The 21,864-nt window shown below is 39.5% G+C and overlaps 1 protein-coding gene across 3 annotated transcripts in view; it reads left to right on the top strand.

Annotated features, from left to right (window-relative positions):
- Nucleotides 1–21,864, top strand: part of LOC132834999 (AP2-associated protein kinase 1-like) — a 77,373-nt gene that overhangs the window by 17,789 nt on the left and 37,720 nt on the right. For all 3 annotated transcript variants that reach the window (XM_060854220.1, XM_060854221.1, XM_060854222.1), the window contains exons 3-10: nt 3,698–3,806; nt 8,992–9,134; nt 9,220–9,341; nt 19,565–19,646; nt 19,795–19,927; nt 20,011–20,114; nt 20,757–20,836; nt 21,027–21,262. In XM_060854220.1, the coding sequence (XP_060710203.1) occupies nt 3,698–3,806; nt 8,992–9,134; nt 9,220–9,341; nt 19,565–19,646; nt 19,795–19,927; nt 20,011–20,114; nt 20,757–20,836; nt 21,027–21,262 (1,009 nt within the window). The remainder of the gene's footprint in view (nt 1–3,697; nt 3,807–8,991; nt 9,135–9,219; nt 9,342–19,564; nt 19,647–19,794; nt 19,928–20,010; nt 20,115–20,756; nt 20,837–21,026; nt 21,263–21,864) is intronic.

Below are 21,864 nucleotides of genomic sequence, written 5' to 3' on the forward strand. Positions count from 1 at the left end.
TTTTAAGACTTCAATAAAAAAAGGCTGCACGTACCCAAACTCAGCTTGCTGTGTTTAGAAATTAGGAGAATGAAAATCATGGGAATTGTTGGGAACTGAGAGAAGAATGTGGCTTCTCTTGCAGAAGTGCAAAAGATAACCTGGGCGCAAAATTGATGTTTTTGCGTGTTGTATTTTGTTAATAGTTTTTACTTCTGAGAATCCTTGTGAGAAGAGTGAAATGGATCTTTTCTTAGAGTTCAATGTTTCTACAACATGACTGTATGAGAATTTGTTTATGGGTAATTTTTGTGATGAATTGTTTTCTTTTTAACTGATTATCTTTCCTTGCTTATGGGATGTGGGTTCAGTGGCAAGGTCAGCATTTATTGCCCATTCCTGATTAGCCTTAAACTGAGTGGCTTATTGGGCCGTTTCATAGGGCAGTTAAGAGCCAAGCCACATTGAGATGGGTCTGCCAGACCAGGTAAGGATGGTAGAGTTCTGACAGGACATTTCCCAACTGGAAAGATTTAGTTATGACAAATAACAATGTTTAAATAGTTGTCGTTAGGCTAGCTTTTAATTGCAGATTTTTATTAACTCCAATTTTAAAATGGTGAGATTTGAACCCATGTCTTCCAGTGACATTACCAGTAAAATGCTGTCTCTTCTCAAATGCTAACAAAAGATCAGTGAGCAGGCAATACAATCTACTCTTGGACAATTATTTAGGAAGGAGAAAAATAAGCAATATAGTTCTGCTCACAATATTTTTCAGTCTGCTGACGGTGTTAATAAAAACACAACTTGTATAAAGTTGTATTCACCTAGCATTGCAAGCTGGAAATTTTCATCTGGAACTTTACAAGCAGTTCACAATATGTAAGCTTCCTTCATCAAACAACAATCAAATTCTATAATCTAGGGTATGTTTGCTTACAGAAAAAAAGTCTAAAGTTAAAAGTTTATGGATAACCATGAAACCATCATTAATAATCAGGGGAAAAAACTATTTGGTTTACTGTTGTCCTTTAGGGAAGGAAACTGCCATCCCATCTGGTCTGGCCTGCATGGTGTTAAAGTACAGTAATGAGACGGCTCAGGGAATCCATTATGGACTCAGGTCTGTGAGTCTCTCTCATGGTTCGTCCCGGAGATCGTACTGTTTGTTCTAGGATTAAAAAAAACTTAGTTTTGTTTAATTTTAATCATTCCGTTCATTTACTAATAGCATCACTGTTACAACATAACACTGATATCTATAAACCAGGCTAACCGGATTCTAATAATCCAGGAGAGTAGAACATAGCTCTTCAAGAGCCCAGGCAGGCTACTCCATCGTACTATCAAAAACAGGCTATTTTTATATACAGGTTTACTGTCACAAACCCAAAAGTTAATGAAAATTTAACGACAGCACTGCATGTTCTGAACTAGACATTTTGGCGAAGGGCAATAATTCAGGAGAGAAGTTAATTGATACAGAGTTTCGTTCCGAGATCAGAATTAAACATTGTTTATTAATTTCACAAAGGAACAGCCGTAAATGTTATCACTCGGTGTCTTGTTTGTACAAATTCACTGGTGTTAAGGTAAATGTTCTTAATTACTTTACCTTCCCTGCCATACCATTTTCTAGCGTGCAGCAAATGTGTTCTATAATTCAAATTACATTTAGTCTAAATGTTTAAGGACAACATTTAAAGCTATAAATTTTCTCACTGTAACTCCAGACCCAAAGTGCTTGACTCTCAATTGCACTCTGGGCAAGTGGGAATGGACAATGAATGCTGGTCTATTATATGGTCCTGTGTTATTATTCCAATATCAGACTTGGGTGCGTTAGACTATTGAAGCAGTTCAACAGTTGTGAACAAGATCCGTTTGCAATTTGATTGCGCTCTGTATTGCAAACAATGTAGGACAATGGAAGGCAATTGCTATTAAGTCTTCAGATTTTACAAATGTGCAGGATCATGTTCATGAATCACAGCATTCATAAGTCGGATATTTATACATCGGGGATCTCTTCCATATTGATAGATGGAAATAGTTAATATGGCAAAACTTGAACAGCAATGATATCTAAAGTTTGATGGCAAATGCTACTTATTGAAGAGACGCAGTTTGTGTCAAGTTTTGATGTGTTCCACACATAAGGTGGCTTAAATCTTCATAAAATGTTCAGCTGTCGAGTTGTTGGAAACTATATATATGTAAATCTTTATTTGATATGCGGTGTAGTTCGACTTGGTTGCACAATTGTTTAATATTAAAGTTAAAATCTGGAGTGAAACAACATATTAGTTTCTTTGTAGCCATGTAAATTTCAAAATGGTTTGACGATAGTTTCTTGATCAGACAGGGAATTAGATACATTGTTACAAAAGACATCGTGACAGTGTAGCCCCCTTAACAAGGTTATTTTGATCTTGGTTTTTTTCCAATAGGGGTTGTAAAGGCAGGGTGCCGATTATGTCTGGAACTGGCTACTTTTGGACTATGACAGGGGAGTGGCCAGTTCTCCCAGTTCAGGTTTTTTCTCGTTTGGTTTGTTTCAACAGGCAGTCAGAAACTGCTAGTAGCAGAGGAGCTACTGATATGAAAACTGTTCCATGCTTCAACAAATATCTCTTGCCTAACAATTCTGTCTGCAATCTCTCCTGTCTGTATGAACTCGAGTTTGAATTTACCACTTGCCAAGGGGTGTAGTTGTGGGCATTGGAACTGCTCCTTCGTTAAGTTGCAATTTCAAGTTGGCTGTGTTTCCAAATAGCTGTTGTTCTAAATTATGTTTTCTTCTATTTGTGTGTCACCTATAAGTTCTGTTTTGCTTATTGCCGAGTGGTTTGACCAGCTGCGTCACTCCTGGAATATCCCCTCTACATCTGCCTTTAAAATAAGAAAAAGTTAGGGTCTGGACTACCTTAAAATGTTTTGAGGGGGTCTGACCTGGTCCATAACAATGTTTAATTGCAGTATCTTATTTGAAATAAAAGTGCCAAAAACTAAGCTGAAAATATGGGATACCCTTTCAGCAGAGGACCCTGTGTTAGAAGTGATTTTTCTTGTATGTAGTTGAATACTGTAGTTCAGCCCTTGACTTTCAATAGCATTACTGTTGTCAATATCCTATATGTTAACGTTGACTAGAAACTGAATTGGCACAACATCTACAAAGGTTACTCTCTCTCCACATTAGCAACAATGCATGGTATCTTTCAAGGTCATTACAGAAATTCACCTTCCAAACCCATAACCATTTCGAAGAGCAAGGGCAGAATATGCATAGGAACAGCATCCCTGCAAGTTCCCTTTCTATGCTATTCCCCATCCTGACTTTGAAATACACCACTATTCATTTAGTATTGCTGGATCAATCTCCTGGAACTCTCCTCCTAATTTCATCATGGCTGTATGTAATGAAATAGACTAGTGGTTTAAGAAGGCAATGTACCACCAGCCTGTGGGTAGCCAGGGATTGACCAGAAATGCTGGCTAAGCTGGCAAAGCACTTATCCCCTGAATGAATGAAAAATAAGACCAAACCCACTAAAAGTGGAGGGTTATGTGACCATATATTTCACTTGTCCATGTTTCTAAAATTTGTTTGGTACCTTGTTCATTTAGTTCAAATAATGGAAAATGAAATTTTTAATCTGTTAAAGTTTTCTTTCTTAGATTGCTGAATTACTTTACCTTTTCTTATGAACAGAAAGATCTGTCTGGGCATAAAAATATTGTTAACTACTTGGACTCCAGTGTTACCTCAATAAATGCCAGTGATGTATGGGAGGTCCTAATTCTAATGGAATACTGCAGAGGTTTGTTAATGTTTATTTTTCTATATAGTTTCTCTGACATCTGTGCATGTGTGCATCTATCTACCAAAATACAACATTTATTGCCAATATGTACAAAAAGTGATGTTTCCAGCCATTATATTGTTATCTGTGTAATACTTAACACTTCAGTTAAATATTGTTTAATGTTACATGTAAGTTACGTGTTTAACTTACCTATAATTTTGTCTTTTACGCCCATGTATATCTTTTATTTAATGCTGTTACTAGGAGGCTTCACCCTGTCAAAAAGGTTGGTATATATTTTCTATCCTGATCTACAGCTGAAGATGAGACCATCTACACATTGCATAGATTTAGCATGTGCCAATATATGATTCAGTATATTCTTCCACTGCGTGAACAAAGTAGCAGTGTAAACACTACATACACAGTTCTGTAACTTGTTTAAAAACAGCATTTTGATTTTAAAACATTTCCATTTTAGTTAACAAAGAAAATTACATAAAATAATCTTCAGAGAAAGTGTGAACTGATTAATATTTCATTCTATGATGCTAAAATATACCATCAATTTACAATCTCATACAAAATGGAACGTGGTGATTACTATTGATGTTTTCAATCATGCGCAATCTAAACGTAAGTAAACAAGTGAAACCTGTTTGTGTGTGAATAACTAAATAATGTATGAAGGTAAATCTAAAATGTCTGGTTGAATCCTTCATCAAAGAATTTATAGGTTAAATTTGTAATTTGGTGCTGTGGTCTCAATTATTTACAATTTGTCTCAATTACTTATTTGAAAAATGATTTTAAATTTGTTGATGACACAATGATAGGAAAATAAGTTGTGAAAAGGACAGAACAAATCTACAAAGAGACATAGGTCAGTGGGTGGGCAACAATTTGGCAGAAGAAGCATAATATTGGAACTGGATATACATTTGCTCGCTGAGTTGGAAGGTTCATTTTTAGATGTTTCGTCACCATACTCTGTAACAACGACCGTGAGCCTCCTGATGAAGCACTGGTGGTACAGCCTATTTTCTATTTGTGTTTAAGTTTCCTTGGGTTGGTGATGCCATTTCCTGTGGTGACATCATTTCCTGTTCTTTTTCTCAGGGGGTGGTAAATGGGATCCAAGTCAATGTGTTTGTTGATTGAGTTTCGGTTAGAATGCCATGCTTCTAGGAATTATTATACGTGTCTCTATTTGGCTTGTCCTAGGATGGAGGTGTTATCCTAGTCGAAGTGGTATCCTTCCTCATCCATATGTAAAGATACTAGTGAGAGTGGGTCATGTCTTTTTGTGGTTAGTTGATGTTCATGTATCATGTTCATGTATCATAGTTTTCTGCATGTTTGTCGAATATAGTGTTTATGATTCTTGCAATGTATTTTGGGAATGACATTAGTTTTGCTTGTTGTCTTTCAAGTTCATTAGCTTCTGTTATAGTGTTTTGGTGGGTTTGTGGGATACTATGATGCCAAAAATTCTGAGTAGTCTGGCAGTCCTTTCCAGGATGTTTTGATGTAGGGGAGAGTGGCTCAGGTTTCTGGATGCGTTTTGTCTACTTGTTTGGGTTTGTTGCTGAGAAATCGGCGGACTGTGTTCATTGGGTACCTGTTCTTTTTTAATACACTGTGTATAGGTGATTTTCCTCTGCTTTTCATAGTTCTCACAGGAAGACAACACATACGGACCAAATATTGAACTGCAGGAGCAATCATCTCAATGCTCTCAAACGAAGCTGCATTAGAACATTATTTCACCGAGCCACCACACACTGCAGCACAGAGGAGCTACGCAGAGCAGAGGGAAATCGCCTAGACAGTGTATTCAAAAAAGAACAAGTACCCAATGAACACAATTCACTGATTTTTCGCAGCAACAAACCCAAACAAGCAGATAAAACATGTTCAGAAACCCTAGCCACTTGCTCCTACATCCAAGATATCTTGGAAATGACTGCCAGACTACTCAGACCTTTGGCATCATGGTAGCACACTAAAACAGCAGCTAATGAACTTGAAAGACCCTGTACAGAAAACAAGCAAAACTAATGTCTTATACAAAATACCTTGCAAGAATTGTAACAAACACTACATAGGGCAAACAGGCAGAAAACTAGCCACCAGGATACATGAACATCAACTAGCCACAAAACAACATGACACACTCTCACTAGTATCCTTACCGACAGATGAGGAAGGACACTACTTTGAATGGGGCAACACCTCCATCCTAGGACAAGCCAAACAGACATGCATGAGAATTCCTAGAAACATGGCATTCCAACCAAAACTCTATCAACAAACACATTTACCTTGATCCTATTTACCACCCTCTGAGAAAAAGATCAGGAAATGATGTCACCATAGGAAATGACATCACCAACCCAAGGAAACCTAAACACACACATAGAAAGTGAGCCATACCACCAGTGCTTATCTGGAGGCTCACTGACATTGTTATCTTGTATGGTGATGAAACATCTGAAAATGAACCTTTCAGCTCAGTGAACAAACCTACATCTGGAACCTCAACCTGAGCTCTGCAAATCTTCTCAAAACTCACTAATATTGGAACACATGAAATTGTGCATTTTCATGGAATACAAAAAAAATTATTTAAATGGAAAAAGATTTCAGAACTCTGAGAACAAGAGGATTGGGTGTCCTACTATATGAATTGCAAAGTTACAAGTCAGTGAGGCAAGTGATTATTACAAAGTGAATGGAATGTAAAAGAAAGATGTTTTGCTACAATTATTCAGGGTATAGTAAGACCACATTTGAAGTACTGTGTATTGTTTTGGTTGTGTTTTTTAACAGATGGTCTAAATACATTAAAAGCTGTTCACAAAAGATTCATAACTGATTCCTGGGCTAAGGGCGTTGTCTTAGGAGGAAAGGTTGGATAGGTGGACTTGTATCCAGTGAAGTTTAGAATAATGAGAAGCAATGTTCTGAAATATATAAGATCCTAAGGGTACTTGACTGGACAGATGCTGAAAGGGTGTTTTCTCATGGGAAGGCTTAGAACTAGGGACCCAATGTTTTTTTTAAAAAAAGGGGTTGCCCATTTAAAAAGGAAATGAAGAGAATTTATTTCTGAGAGTTTGGACTTTTGAACACTTCTCCAGAGAGGATGGAGGCAAGACGAATAGATATTTTTAAGGCAGGTAGAAAGATTCTTAACTCTGGAAGGAATCTGCATTTGTTAGGAGTAGAAGAGAAAGTGGAGTTGTGCGCTCAATCAGATCAGCATGATGTTATTAACTGGTTGAACAGACTTGAGGAACGACTGGCTTGCTCTTAATTTGTTTCTGTGTTAGTCGTCTTTTGTTGGTTAATAGTCATTGTTAATGCCATATCAAGAATCCAATGATTCTGCAGTTCACAAAATCTCCTGTCTGTTTGACCGATGATCTACCCTGCACTCTTCTGTCCAGTGGTCTTGCTCAGGATTAAGTCTATAAATTATTTTATAAGAACAGAATTGTTAAATACTTGATTTACCTACAATTATTCAGGTGTTACCTGTTGGTCAGGTAAAGCTGCCTGGGTTGACTTTATCGAATTTTAGTAAGCAGAACCTTATTTGTTACTTGTACAGGATCCTTTAAAAAAATTCAATGTTTTGGTGAACATTTGTGCTCGAGCTCCTACAGCATTTGCAGATTGTTTGACATCATTGACAAAAATGTTGGTTTCACTTCCCTAATATGTACAACTTCCTAACATCATGGATGGATATCATCAGATTTAATTTATCATTTGAGCTGTTTGATGTAGTATTATCTTTGCTGCTGTCAAAGGATAGAGCAAAGACCGACAGTCTCATTCTACCAGATTGAGTCACTGTTGTGGTTCTGTCTATTTTGTGATTATGCCTTGAATGTTTTCTGTATGTGACCAAATGCAATACATTACTGTAGGATGCTGTTTACTTAGAATGCTGTGCAGTTTTACTTTTGACCTTTACACTTTATCTTAAATGATCTACTGATGCATTGCTGCTGCTACACAGCAATTTGACATTAAGTAAGCGTCTGTTGTCTGCGATGTAGCTATACCTTTCAATTATCTCTTTTTTTTTGCCCATTTTAACTCAGTTTTATAATATGTTAGAGTTATCTGTATTAGATTTCAACTGCCGCTTTTTTTAATCTTAACAGTTTCATCTTAACTGTTTCTGTATAGATTTCCCAGTAGATTTCTGTGACTACTGCTCCAAGTTTATTATCATTGGTGATGAGTTTGTTTTGAATTTCTGAATTTAAATCATTGAATTTGTGGATCATTGATTAGTTACCTTCTCAATCCAAGTATGGCCTGTCTTGTGTGATCAAGCATCATTTTCTTTCCACAGCAAGCTTCTTACACACACTGTCCTCCAGCTTGAATTATAACTACTTAGCTTTTGATCAATTACATTCATTAACGGAAATTTTAATGCACTGCATCACATGACTTTCGATATCAGTGTCTCGACTAAGTTATTAACATGGTTTATCATGCGAAACGTTCACTTTCCCTGGCCACTTTAATTGTGACTGTTATATGTTTTACCTCCTCATACTCAGTTCCATGGTTCAACAGGTACTGATATCAGCAAAAAGGTCTATATTTACAGGGCCTAATGATTCTTAGAAGGAAATAAATTTTTTTTAAGTTTGGTAATATCTTTCCAATATTGAATGGTATCTTCATAATTCTTGTCTACAAATAACAATGTTATCCCTAACCAGCCTTAATGCTCTGGAATACAAAGTATTTCATCCGAGAATTTTGTTAGGTTGGTCAGCTAAGTTGATTGTTAAAACTGATAAATCAGTCTATGCAGGGCGCTTTATTCTTCCCATCTCTAATGAATCTGAGTATGTTAACTCTGCTCCACTAATCATCTTTTTCAACCATTGGTTTTGACCTTTTTGATAGTTTCATCTTCTCTCTGATTACTATGTGTGATGCTACAAACTTTTTTTTTTCTGTTTAGTTTTAGCTGTATTTCACTTTTCCCTCTTGTTCACCTATAAAAAGCTTGAATAAAACAAAGTGATTGATTAAAGGTGAAAAGTTCAGACCTTGGGCTGTCAAGAGCAATACTTCAGTAGCCATTAAGTAAATTGGTATTGCTGGGTTTCAGTTGATAAATCAAAAGTGCACTTTAATCCACCAGGCTTTGTTGTTGTCATAGGTGGTCAAGTAGTCAACTTAATGAATCAACGATTGCATTCTGGCTTTGCTGAAATGGAGGTCTTGCAAATATTTTGTGATCTTTGTGAAGCGGTGGCGAGGCTACATCAGTGCAAACCTCCAATTATTCATAGAGATCTCAAGGTGAGAATTATTTGAGAAAGATTGAACTAAAATTTCTTCCACATGTGCTTTTTTTTAAAAAGTTGCACTTTCTGTTCGGTGCTAGGTGGAAAATCTTCTACTTCATGATAGTGGTAGTTATGTCCTCTGTGATTTTGGAAGCGCAACAAATAGAGTTATACGTCCTCAGATTGAAGGAGTCAGTGCTGTTGAAGAAGAAATAAAAAAGTAAGTTTTTCTGTAAAATCAGACGCCTTTTAAATTATCGACTTAAAAAGGACCTGAGGTTAGTTAAAATGCTGTTTTCAAAGCACACTTTGTATGGCTCTGTGACCGTTAACTGTTGATTTGCATCTCTTTCCTTTTTTGCATATTGGCTCTGTCATTTTTAGTAATGTTAATGATTTCCTGAGTTACAAATTTTTACAACTTATTTTTCAGTACCACGAATTGTAACAGTTGAGGTCCCAGTACTGTTAGCGTTGGTGCACTTGTTACATTCTGCTAACTTGAAAAAGTCCCATATGTATCTGCTATCTCCTTCCTTTTAGCTATTCAGTTTTCTATCCAATACAATGTGCTATCCCTTTATTTCTTGCAATAACCTTTGTGGCACCTTATCAATACTTAAACTGCAAGATGTGTTAGCTCTTCAAACTGCTCCAAAAGATTCCCTTCAACAAAACCATGTCGTCTATTCCTTATTTACCTTGAACCTATCTAAGTGGTCTGTTCTAACTTTAATGATTTCTGAAATTTTTCCTATGTCAGATGCTAAGCTAATTGGTTTATTGGTCAGGGAAGAAAGTTAGCCACCAGGATACAAGAACACCAGCTAGCCACAAAAAGACAACCCTCTCTCCCTCATAGCCCACACACGGAGGAAAAAAACCCACCATTTCGACTGGGACAACACATCTATCCTGGGACAGGCTAAGCAAAAACATGCCAGAGAATTCCGAGAGGCCTAGCACTCTAAACACCATGCCATAATCAAACACACAAATCTAGATACCATCTATCAACCCCTCAGAAAACGAACAGGAAATAACATCACCATAAACCCCTGGAACACTATCCAGGACAAACATATTAATAGAAAGCAGGAGACAACAGCTTAGCTTCACTTGGAGTTCGCCAGGTAATGAAACATCTGGATATCAAACCTACAGCTCAGCGAGCAAACCTCAACCTGAGCTACAAACCTTCACAGACCTTGGTTTACAGTTTTCTGCTTTCTGTCTCCCTCCATCCTGGATAAAGGAGTTGCATTCACTGTCTTTCAATCTAATGGGACTTGCTGTGACTTAACAATGGGATTGTCTATGCCTGCAGTGCCAATGATTGTGATTTCACTCCGAAATAATTCATTAATCATATCTCATTGCACAAAACCAGGCTTGTAAAATCTACTATCCCATTGGCTCCAGATCATACGGTTCTAAGAAACTGTCCTGAAAGCATTCTATGAACTCCTCATCTGGCTGCCTTCTGTCAAGCTAACATTTGTAGTTGATATATATATATTAAAATCTCCCATGGTTTATATCTGTGCCTTTCTGATAAGCTCTTCTTATTTCCTCCTTTATGAACCACCTATTATGTGGTTACTCTTAGGTGGCTTGTACACCAATCGTACAAGTTACTCTTGGCTTAATCATTTCCCATCTCTTCCCCAAACTATACATCTGGTTTCTTGAATTTAGGCCATCATTAACTAACCAAGCCACCCTCCCTTTTATTTTTCTACATTCCAGTCCTTCCTAAATGTCTTGTATTCTTCAAGATTCAGGTCCTCACCTTCATCATCTTGCACCCATTTATTTATAATGGCTACTAGATTAAGTTTATTCCTTTCTACTTATGCTGTCAGTTTATCTGTTTAGTTTTGAATGCTACATGCATTCAGATACAGAGCTTTTAACTTTATTCTTTTTAAAAAAAGATTTAATTATCTGTCGGTTTACTCTGAGATTTATGTACTCTTTTCCCACTAGATCAGTTTGTTTATAATTTATTTATTCACTTGTGAGGTTTGGACATCAAAAGCTGGCCAGCAATTTTATTGCCTGTCCCTAGTTACCCCTGAGAAGGTGGTAGTGAGCTGATTTCTTGAAACACTGTAGTTCACGTTCTGTAGGTTGCCCTGCTCTTTTAACTTGAGTTTATTCTTCGATTTACCCAAGTTTGATCCCTTATCCCCATTTTTAGATTAGATTAGATTACTTAGTGTGGAAACAGGCCCTTCAGCCCAACAAGTCCACACCGACCCGTCGAAGCGTAACCCACCCATTCCCCTACAGTTACCTCCTTACCTAACACTATATGGGCAATTTAGCATGGCCAATTCACCTGACCTGCACATCTTTGGACTGTGGGAGGAAACCGGAGCATCCGGAGGAAACCCACGCAAACACGGGGAGAATGTGCAAACTCCACACAGTCGCCTGAGTCGGGAACTGAACCCGGGTTTCTGGTGCTGTGAGGCAGCAGTGCTAACCACTGTGTAAAAAATTTTTTAAATCCTTTCTGCTTCCCTGGTTGTGTGGTCAGCAAGAGCACAGTTACACTGGTACAGATCCCACTTGCACCTGTACTGACTGCCAGTGTGCCACTGCCTGAAATCCACATCCTATACCTCTGTTGCAGTCATGTGTTCATTTCTGTAATCTCATTAGCACTTTATTTCTTTTCCCCCACTTGAGTGCTGCTCTGTACCACGGTGCTTGGTCAGTTCACTCTCCTTCCTGCATTCTGTGCTCTAATCCATTCCAGGAGCATGAACCTCATGCTTACTGGATTTGGGCTCTGGCTGAAGCTCCTCCATATCTCTCTTTGGATCCCAATACCTGCCTTGTTCACAGTCGCACCCTCCTATACCTGACTACAGACCACATTTGATGTAATTAAGTTAAAGGATGTAACTGCCTCCTAAATCATTGTCCTAGTACCTCTTCCTGGTGTGTCACAATATCTATTCAGCATTTTTGGCTGAAATTCCTCAAACCTCAACCAATACTTTTAGCGGTTGTGGTCACTGTGGATCACTCTAGCATTCTCCAGCTGACCTACAGTACAGCAACAACACATAGACTGACTAGCCATCTCCATTTTATTGAACTAATTAATTTAAGTATTTTAAATAAATCTCCAAACTTTATTGTTCAACTGTAATATTATCTATCGATTTTAAACTGCTTAGCCAATCACTGACATGCTATTTTGTTTTAATCCAGTTGGGTTTTTTTAAATATAATTTTTAAGTGTAGGAAGTATAATATAGCTCAATTTTAATTTGGAATAATTTCAAATTCTGCACTTTAATTATAATTACTAAGCCACATCTATCTTTAACCTGCAACCACCACCCTCCATTCCTTTCTTGTCTCTGATTCATCCACCTGCTCATCAAATAACCAGAATTGATCAACAGCACTGATTCCAACTAAACATTTGAAAAGATGAAGCCTGAAGCTGGTCCTGAGCCATCGACTGTTTCTCTCACCCTGGCTACTTTCTAAAGCTTATCCACATCATTCTCAATATTGTAATACAATTTCACATCCTATTTCCTCTTCCATCATTAAATGGATTCCACCTCTATTTAAATTTATAAACAGCTGCAATTCTCATTCATGTCTTTGTTGACTCTAACCTTGACAACTCCAATGCTCATACAGCTGGTATTGCACTTGACACCCATTAAACTTGAATATCCAACACTCTGCTACCCATGTTCTAATAGTCATCAAATCCTGTTCACCCATCCTCCTTGTGCTTACTATTTTACACTGGCCCCTTGTCTGGCAGCCACTGAATTTTAAAACTTGTCTTTGATTTAAATCTTAAACATGCCACCACCCTAGTCCATGACCTTACCCCGCTCTTTCCCTATAATCTCCTATAGCTGCGAGATCTCTCTTCTTCTCTAATCGCCTCTTAAGTAACCTTCTTCAATCATCGATGTTCCTGTCTCCGGCTATTTGCATACTAATTTTAGAATTTCCTCCCTACACTTATTCAACTGTCGTTAATTCCTCCTTGCAAAATGGTAATAGAGTCAGAGGGGTAGGCAGGACAGGTTACTGAAGTGTCAGTAGGGCAGCACTTTGGGGCCAGCGACTACAATTCTGTTAGTTTTAAAATAGTGATGAAATCTTAAATTGGAGTAAGGCCAATTTTGATAGTATTAGGCAGGAACTTTCGAAAGTTGATTGGGGGCAGATGTTTGCAGGTAAAGGGGCGGCTGGAAAATGGGAAGCCTTCAAAAATGAGATAATGAGAGTCCAGAGACACTATATTCCTGTTAGGGTGAAAGGAAAGTCTGGTAGGTGTAGGGAATGCTAGATGACTAGAGAAATTGAAGTTTTAGTTAAGAAAAAGAGAGAAGCATATGCCAGGTATAGACTGCATAGAACATAGAACATTACAGCACAGTACAGGCCCTTTGGCTGTCGAAGTTGCGCTGACCTGTTATACCAATCTGAAGCCTGTCTAACCTACGCTATTCCATGTACGTCCATATGCTTGTCCAATGACGACTTAAATATGCTTAAAGTTGGTGAATCTACTACCGTTGCAGGCAAAGCATTCCATATCTTTACTACTCTCTGAGTAAAGAAACTACCTCTCATATCAGTCCTATATTTATCATCCCTCAATTTAAAGCTATGCCCCCACGCACTCGCCGTCACTATTCTTGGAAAAAGGCTCTCCCTCTCCACCCTATCTAACCCTCTGATTATCTTTTACGTCTCTATTAAGTTACGTCTCTATTAAGTCACCTCTCAACCTCCTCCTCTCTAACGAAAACAGCCTCCAGTCCATCAGCCTTTCCTTGTAAGACCTTCCCTCCATACCAGGAGAAAGTGAGGACTGCAGATGCTGGAGATCAGAGCTGAAAATGTGTTGCTGGAAAAGCGCAGCAGGTCAGGCAGCACCCAAGGAGCAGGAGAATCGACGTTTTGGGCATGAGCCATTCCTGAAGAATGGCTTGATTCTCCTCCTTGGAAGCTGCCTGACCTGCTGCGCTTTTTCAGCAACACATTTTCAGCTTCCCCCCCCATACCAGGCAACATCCTAGTAAATCTCCTCTGCACCCTTTCCAAAGCTTCCACATCCTCCTCATAATGCGGTGACCAGAACTGTACACAATACTCCCCAAGTGCGGCTGCAATAGAGTTTTGTACAGCTGTAGCACAACCTCTGGTTCCGGAACTCGATCCCTCTATTAATAAAAGCCTTCTTAACAGCGCTCTCAACGTGGTTGGCAACTTTCAAAGATCTGTGTACCTGGACACCCGAGATCTCTCTGCTCATCTACACTACCAGAATCTTACCATTAGCCCAGTACTTTGCATTCTGGTTACTCCGACCCAAGTAAATCAACTCTCACTTGTCTGTGTTAAACGCCATTTGTCACCTCTCAGCCCAGCTCTGCAGCTTATCTATGTCTCTCTGTAACTTACAACATCCTTCGTCACTATCCACAACTCCACCGGCCTTAGTGTTGTCTGCAAATTTACTAACACACTCTTCTATGCCCTCATCCAGGTAGTTTATAAAAATGACGAGCAGCAGTGGACCCAACCCTGACCCTTGCGGTACACCATTGGTAACTGGACTCCAGGATGAACATTTCCCATCAACCACCAACATTTGTCTTCTTTCAACAAGCCAATTAATGATTCAAACTGCTATATCTCCCACATTCCCATTGCTCCGCTTTTTGTACAGTAGCCTACTGTGGGGAACCTTGTCGAATGCCTTGCTGAAATCAATATACACCACATCAACCGGTTTACTCTCATCTACCTATTTGGTCACCTTCTCAAAGAACTCAATAAGGTTTGTGAGGCACGACCTACCCTTCACAAAACCGTGCTGACTATCCCTAATCAAATAATTCTAGTCTAGATGATTATAAATCCTATCTCTTATAACCTTTTCCAACACTGTACCAACAACTGAAGTAAGGCCCACTGGTCTATAATTACCAGAGACAGAGTGAATCCTTAGAGTGTAAAGGCAGTAGGAGTACACTTAAGAGGGAAATCAGGAGAAAGAGGACATGAGATAGCTTTGGCAGATAGGGTTAAGGAGAATCCAAAGAGTTTTTTTTAAAATACATTAAGGACAAAAAGTTGACGAGGGAGAGAATAGGGTCCCTCAAAAGTCAGCAAAGCAGCCAATGTGTGGAGTCGCAGGAGATGGGGGAAGATACTAAACAAGTATTTTGCATCAGTTATTTTACTATGGAGAAGGACATGGAAGATATACAATATGGGGAAATTGATGGTGACATCTTGAAAAGTTACCATATTACAGAGGAAGTGGTGCTGATGTCTTGAAACGCAAAGAAGAGGATAAATCCCCAGGAACTGATCAGGTGTACCCAGAACTCTGTGGGAAGCTAGGTAAGTGATTGCTGGGCCCATTGCTGAGATATTTGTATCATTGATAGTCACAGGTGAGGTTCCGGAAAACTCGAGTTTGGCTAACATGGTGCCCCTATTTAATAAAGGTGGTAAGAAAAAGCCTGAGAACTATAGACCGGTGAGCCTGACATCAGTTATTGGGCAGGTTGTTGGAGGGAATCCTGAGGGTCGGGATGTACATGTATTTGGAAAGGCAAGGACAGATTAGGGATAGTCAGCATGGCTTTGTGCGTGGGAAATAATGTCTCACAAACCTGATTGTTACATTTTTGAAAAATTCAAAGAAAGTTGATGAGGGGTGAGTGGTGGGCATGATCTATATGGACTTCAATAATGCATTCGACAAGGTTCCTCATGGGACACTGGTTAGCAAGGTTAGGTCTCATGGAATACAGGGAGACCTAGCCATTTGAATTGAGTTGAATTTATTGTCACGGGTACCGAGGCACAGTGAAAAGCCATGTCTTGCGAGCAATACAGGCAGATCAGAGTTAAGTAGCATAGGTAAGTAAATAATAGGTAAACAGTGGCAAAAACAAAAACACAAGTACAGGCGAATGCTAAGAGTTTGTGTATTCATTCAGTATTGTAACAACAGTAGGGTAGAAACTGTTTTGAAACCGGCTGGTGTGCGCGTTCAGGCTTCTGTACCTTCTTCCCGATGGTAGAGGTTGTAGAAAAACATTGCCAGGGTGGGATGGATCTTTGAGAATGTTGGCGGCCTTTCCTTGACAGCGGGCCTGGTAGATGGATTCTATAGATGGGAGGTTGGCCTTTGATATTGTCAGGGCCGAGTTCACCACTCTCTGTAACCGTCTCCGGTCTAGAATGGTACAATTGCCATACCAGGTAATGATAAATCCAGACAGAATGCTTTCGACGGCGCATCTGTAAAAGTTGGCAAGGGTATTCACTGTCATGCCAAATTTCATCAGCTTCTGAGGAAGAGGAGACATTGTTGGGCATTTGTAACCAGTGCATCCCCATGAAGAGTCCAAGAAATCTTGTTGTGGGTGACTACTCCCATGAGCTTGATGCTGTCCATTCGTTCCACCTCTGTGCTGTTAATGTGTAAGGGGAGGTGGGGGGTGGGGGGGCATGCGTATCATCCCGCCGAAAGTCAATCATGAGTTCCTTGGTTTTGCTGGCATTGAGAGCTACGTTGTTCTCAGTGCACCATTTTTCCAGATCTTCCACCTCCCATTTGTAGTCTGTTTCATTGCCATCTGAGATTGACTATGATGGTGTCATCAGCGAACTTGTAAATAGCATTAGTCTGGTATTTGGCGACGCAGTCATGGGTATACAGTGAGTACAGTTTGGGACTGAGTTCCCACCCCTGGGGGGGCTCCAGTGTTAAGTGTTAATGAGGATGAAGTATTGTCCCAAGTCTTCACTGATTGTAGCCTGTGGATCAGGAAACTGAGGCTCCAGTTGCAGAGAGTGGGGCTTAGACTGAGATCACTAAGTTTAGTAATCAGACTGGAGGGGATAATAGTGATGAAGGCTGAACTGTAGTCAATGAGTAGGATTCTTAAGTAGCTGTTCTTGGTGTCAAGATGTTCTAGGGAGGAGTGAAGGGCAAGTGATATGGGCATCTGACGTGGATCTGTTGGTCTGATAGGCAAATTGGAGTGGATAAAGAGTAGCGGGGAGGCTGGAGTTGATTAATGCCATGACCACCAAAGTTAGGGCCACTGGGGGGTAGTCATTTGAGATATGCTGCATTTGCTGCCTTAAGCACAGGAGTGATGTTGGCCCTCTTGCAACATGCAGGGATGGTGGCCTGCTGCAGGGAGAGGTTGAAGATGTCCGAGAAGACCTCTGCCAGTTGATCTGTGCATGCCCTGAGTACACCCCCGGTACTCCATCTGGTTCCATCGCTTTCCTTGGATTCACACGAAGGAAAACTGATCTGACCTCTGATGCAGTGACTGTTGGGATAGGTTCATCAGGACTTGTCAATATAGGTGTTACCTCTCCACCAGACTTCTGCTCAAAGTGAGCATAGAAGTCATTGAAATGATCTGGGAGGGATGTGTCATCATCTGCTATCTTGCACGGTCTCTTTTTAGACCCTGTGATGTCATTCAGTCCTTGCCATAGTTGACGGGTGTCTGTCTGGGTCTCTAGTTTGGTTCAGTATTGGTCTTTTGCTGTCTTAATAGTTCTGGAAAGGTCATATTTGGATTCCTTATATTTGAGTGGATCTCCTGGTCTGAAGGCCTCACGCCTGGTTGTTAGCAGGTTCTGTATGTCCTGACTCATCCAGGATTTCCTGTTGGGGAACACCTGGATTGACTTCCTCGGTATGCAGTCCTCCGCACACTTGCTGATAAAAGTCTGTGATGGTGGTGGCGTACTCGTCCAAGGTACCAGCAGACTCTTTGAACATTTGGATACAGAACTAGTTCGAAGGTGGTGGATAGAGGGTGGTGTGGAGGGTTGTTTTTCAGACTGGAGGCCTGTGACCAGTGGAGTGCCACAAGGATCAGTGCTGAGTCCACTACTTTTCGTCATTTATATAAATGATTTGGATGTGAACATAGGAGATATAGTTAATAAGTTTGCAATTGACATCAAATTTGGAGATGTAGTGGACAGCAAAGAAGTTTACCTCAAGATCCTTGATCAGGTGGGCCAACAGGCTGAGGAGTGGCAGATGGAGTTGAATTTAGATAAATGCGATGTGCTGCATTTTGAAAAAGCAAATCCGAGCAGGACTTATACAATTAATGGTAAGGTTCTCAGGAGTGTTTCTGAACAAAGAGACCTTGGAGTGTAGGTTCATTGTTCCTTAAAAGTAGAGTCGCAGGTAGATAGGATAGTGAAGAAGACATTTGGTATGCTTTTCTTTATTGGTCAGAGCATTGAATACAGGAGTTGGGAGGTTAATTTGCAGTTGTCCAGGACATTGGTTAGGCCACTGTTGGAATGTTGCATACAATTTTGGTCTCTTTCCTTTCAAAAGGATATTGTGACACTTGAAACGCTTCAGAAGAGAATTTCAAGGATGTTGTCGGTTAGAAATGTTGAATAGACTGGGGCTGTTTTCCCTGGATCATCGGAGATTGAGGGGTGACCTTCTAGAGGTTTCTAAATCATGAGGGGTATGGATAGGACAAATAGACAAAGTCTTTTCCCTGGCATGGGGGAGTCCATAGAGGACATAGGTTTAGGGTGAGGGGTGAAAAGGCGGCACAGTGCTCAGTGATTTGCAATGCTGCTTCGCAGCGCACAGGACTTGGGTTCAATTCCAGCCTTGGGTGGCTATCTGTGTGGAGTTTGCACATTCTCCGTGTCTGTTTGGGTTTCCTCCGGGTGGTCCGGTTTCCTCCCACAATCCAAAGATGTGCAGGTCAGGTGAATTGACCCTGCTAAATTGCCCGTGGTGTTCAGGAGTGTGTGGGTTAGATGCATTAGTCAAGGATAAATGGGTAGTGGAATGAGTTTGGGTGGGATACTCTTCGGAGAGTTGGTGTGGACTTGTTCGGCCAAAGGACCTGTTTCTTCATTGTAGGGATTCCATTCTATGAAATAAAAGAGACCTAAGGGATAATTTTTTTCACTCACAGGGCGGTGCGTGTATGGAATGAACTGCCAGAGGAAGTGGTGGAGGCTGGTACAATTAGAAGATGTGAAAGTTATCTGGATGGGTATATGAATAGGAAGGGTTTAGAGGATAGGGCCAAATGCTGGCAAATGGGTCTAGATCAGATGAGGCTATCTGGTCAGCCTGGATGAGTTGGACCGACGGCTTTGTAGGTCCTGTAGTTCCTTCAGTAGCTCTTGAAATATTTGATCACCTCTTCTGATGTGGTTTGGTTTAAAATTTTGTTTTGCTGAAGCTTCTATGAATGGCAAGGGACGTTAAATATTTTGTATAAATATAAATTACTCTGACTAAAGTAGCCTAAACACAAGTCAACATACTGCGATCATGTACACTAAGCCAACAGTGGGGAAATATTGTGCTTGTTTTATACAAATAAGTTATCTTGCTCTAATTTTCAGATATACGACACTGTCATATAGAGCACCAGAAATGGTTAACCTTTACAGTGGAAAATCCATTACTACTAAAGCTGACATATGGGTATGTAAGAATTGATTTGCTTCTAGGAATGCCTGTGTTATGTGCTTTACCTATCTCAGTTGAGTTCTTAGAATAAATTTGATCTGTTATGTGGAGTGAAATTGAACCTTTTATTTTTTAAATAATTTCTCTTATTTGTATCTTTTAGGCCCTTGGATGCTTACTTTACAAACTTTGCTTTTTTACCTTGCCATTTGGAGAAAGCCAAGTAGCTATCTGTGATGCAAATTTTACGATTCCAGATAATTCTAAGTATTCCAATGAAATGCATTGTTTAATTCGTAAGTATTCAGCTCTTCAAATTAATTTTTCACTGCTTTAAGTCATTTTTCATTGGGTAATTTACTTTGTTACCTTTTTGCAGGATATATACTTGAGGCAGATCCAGACAATAGACCTGATATTTATCAGGTTTCTTTCTTCACATTTAGGATGTCAAAGAGGATGTGTCCAGTTAAGAATGTCAGTGTAAGTATGTTCGCTTGCTTGGTTTTATTAACAGCCAGGAAGACGCAACCTTTTGATTGGCATAACTTGTGTAGAGCCTGTTTTGACAGTTCAGTGAAGATGATGCTAGATTATCTAGATTGTCAGACGTGCAATCTCATGTATGTGGATGGTATAAAAGGTACAAGTGAGTTATTGACATTATGACCAAATTGAGGAACTGGTACGTTAGTTCCTGTTGTATTTGTGATTTTATAACGCAGTTTTAGTGAATATTGGTCAGTTTTTGCTTCAATTTGTACATCCTGATTGTAAATTCTTTAGAGAATTCCTTTTTGTAACTCAATAAATAGTCTGAAGATGGTTCGTGAAGCACATGTACTGGGTATTCTGTATGTTGGCCTTTCATAAAAGCAAATATAGACTTTGGAAGTGAAGTGCTTCAAATTGATCAATCTTTGCAGCTGAATTGGGTAAAAGAGTAAAACTTGAAATTTGGAGCATTTTCTTTTAAATTTCACAAAATCCAAACACTCTTTTGATTACTTTCCTGCTGAGACTGTTTGATTTAGAATCAGCATTCTGTATTTTATATCTAAAAGTTATATTTTACATTTTCAGAAGGAAGGATAGATATGTTCAAGGTGTGTTACTTTTTTCCAGAATGTATCGATTCCAGTGAAAATGCCAATACCAGTAAAAACTAGTGAAGTTGCTGCTAAAAAGTCTCAACCACGAGCAAGGTAGATTGGTCACTGCATTGTATAGCTAAATTTGAGTTTTGTTCCATTTTAAAGTATCAGTTCACAGTAAATTTCCTGATGTCTTTCACACTGTAGTCTAGACTTGTGTGTACCAGCTTTGGCGTAGAAATGTAGCCTTTTACTTATTGTTGATACTTATAAATTTACTGTTATTATAAATTTTACATAGGCTTACTGACCCAGTACCAACGACAGAGACCTCAATAGCACCTCGCCAAAGGCCAAAAGCTGGCCAACCAACTCCATCTTCAAGCATTCTGACGATTCAACCTGCTGTGACTCCAAGGAAGCGATCTACTACACAGTTGGCCCCTCAACCCTCAGCCGCGCAGTTGGCCCCTCAATCCTCAACCGTGCAGTTGGCCCCTCAACCCTCAGCTGCACAGTTGACCCCTCAACCATCAGGTATGTATTTATGTACATATCTGTATAATCTTTCAAAATATTTTTCAGATTTAAAGTCACTTGGTTATAGCTAACTCCTTTCTTATCTCTTGTCCACAAATTAGCATTTGCTGCTGGCAATATGGTTAATGGGGGGAATGTTTTCAGTGTTTTCAATGGCATTGAAGTGACAGTTAAAAGCAAATGCTACTTGAATGAGCTGGTGCAGGTGTTTCCTCAAGCCAAGGTAATGTCTGAAATATTGGTTTCCTTTTGAAAATGAGCCCATTTCTGACTGTCTGCCTTATTGTGTAGAGCAGAATACTAACAAAGCATGTTATGCATTGTTTCTGGGGTGATTGTGCAGAAGTGCCAAGCTTGAATCATTTTTCAAGGACATGCTGCTTTGAATAAAGCTGCTAGGTAGTGTGTCAATATGTTAAGAACAGCTGCTGAACCTGGCTGAGAATTGGTTAAGATTTTTATTTTAAAAAAGACCAACTAGTAGCTACTTATCGACATGGAAGATCAGATTAGATTCCCTACAGTGTGGAAACAGGCCCTTCAGGCCAACTAATCCACCCAGACCCATTTCCCTCTGACTAATACACCTAACACTATGG

The sequence above is a fragment of the Hemiscyllium ocellatum genome, chromosome 43 (assembly GCF_020745735.1).
Source record: "Hemiscyllium ocellatum isolate sHemOce1 chromosome 43, sHemOce1.pat.X.cur, whole genome shotgun sequence".
Lineage (NCBI taxonomy): Eukaryota > Metazoa > Chordata > Chondrichthyes > Orectolobiformes > Hemiscylliidae > Hemiscyllium > Hemiscyllium ocellatum.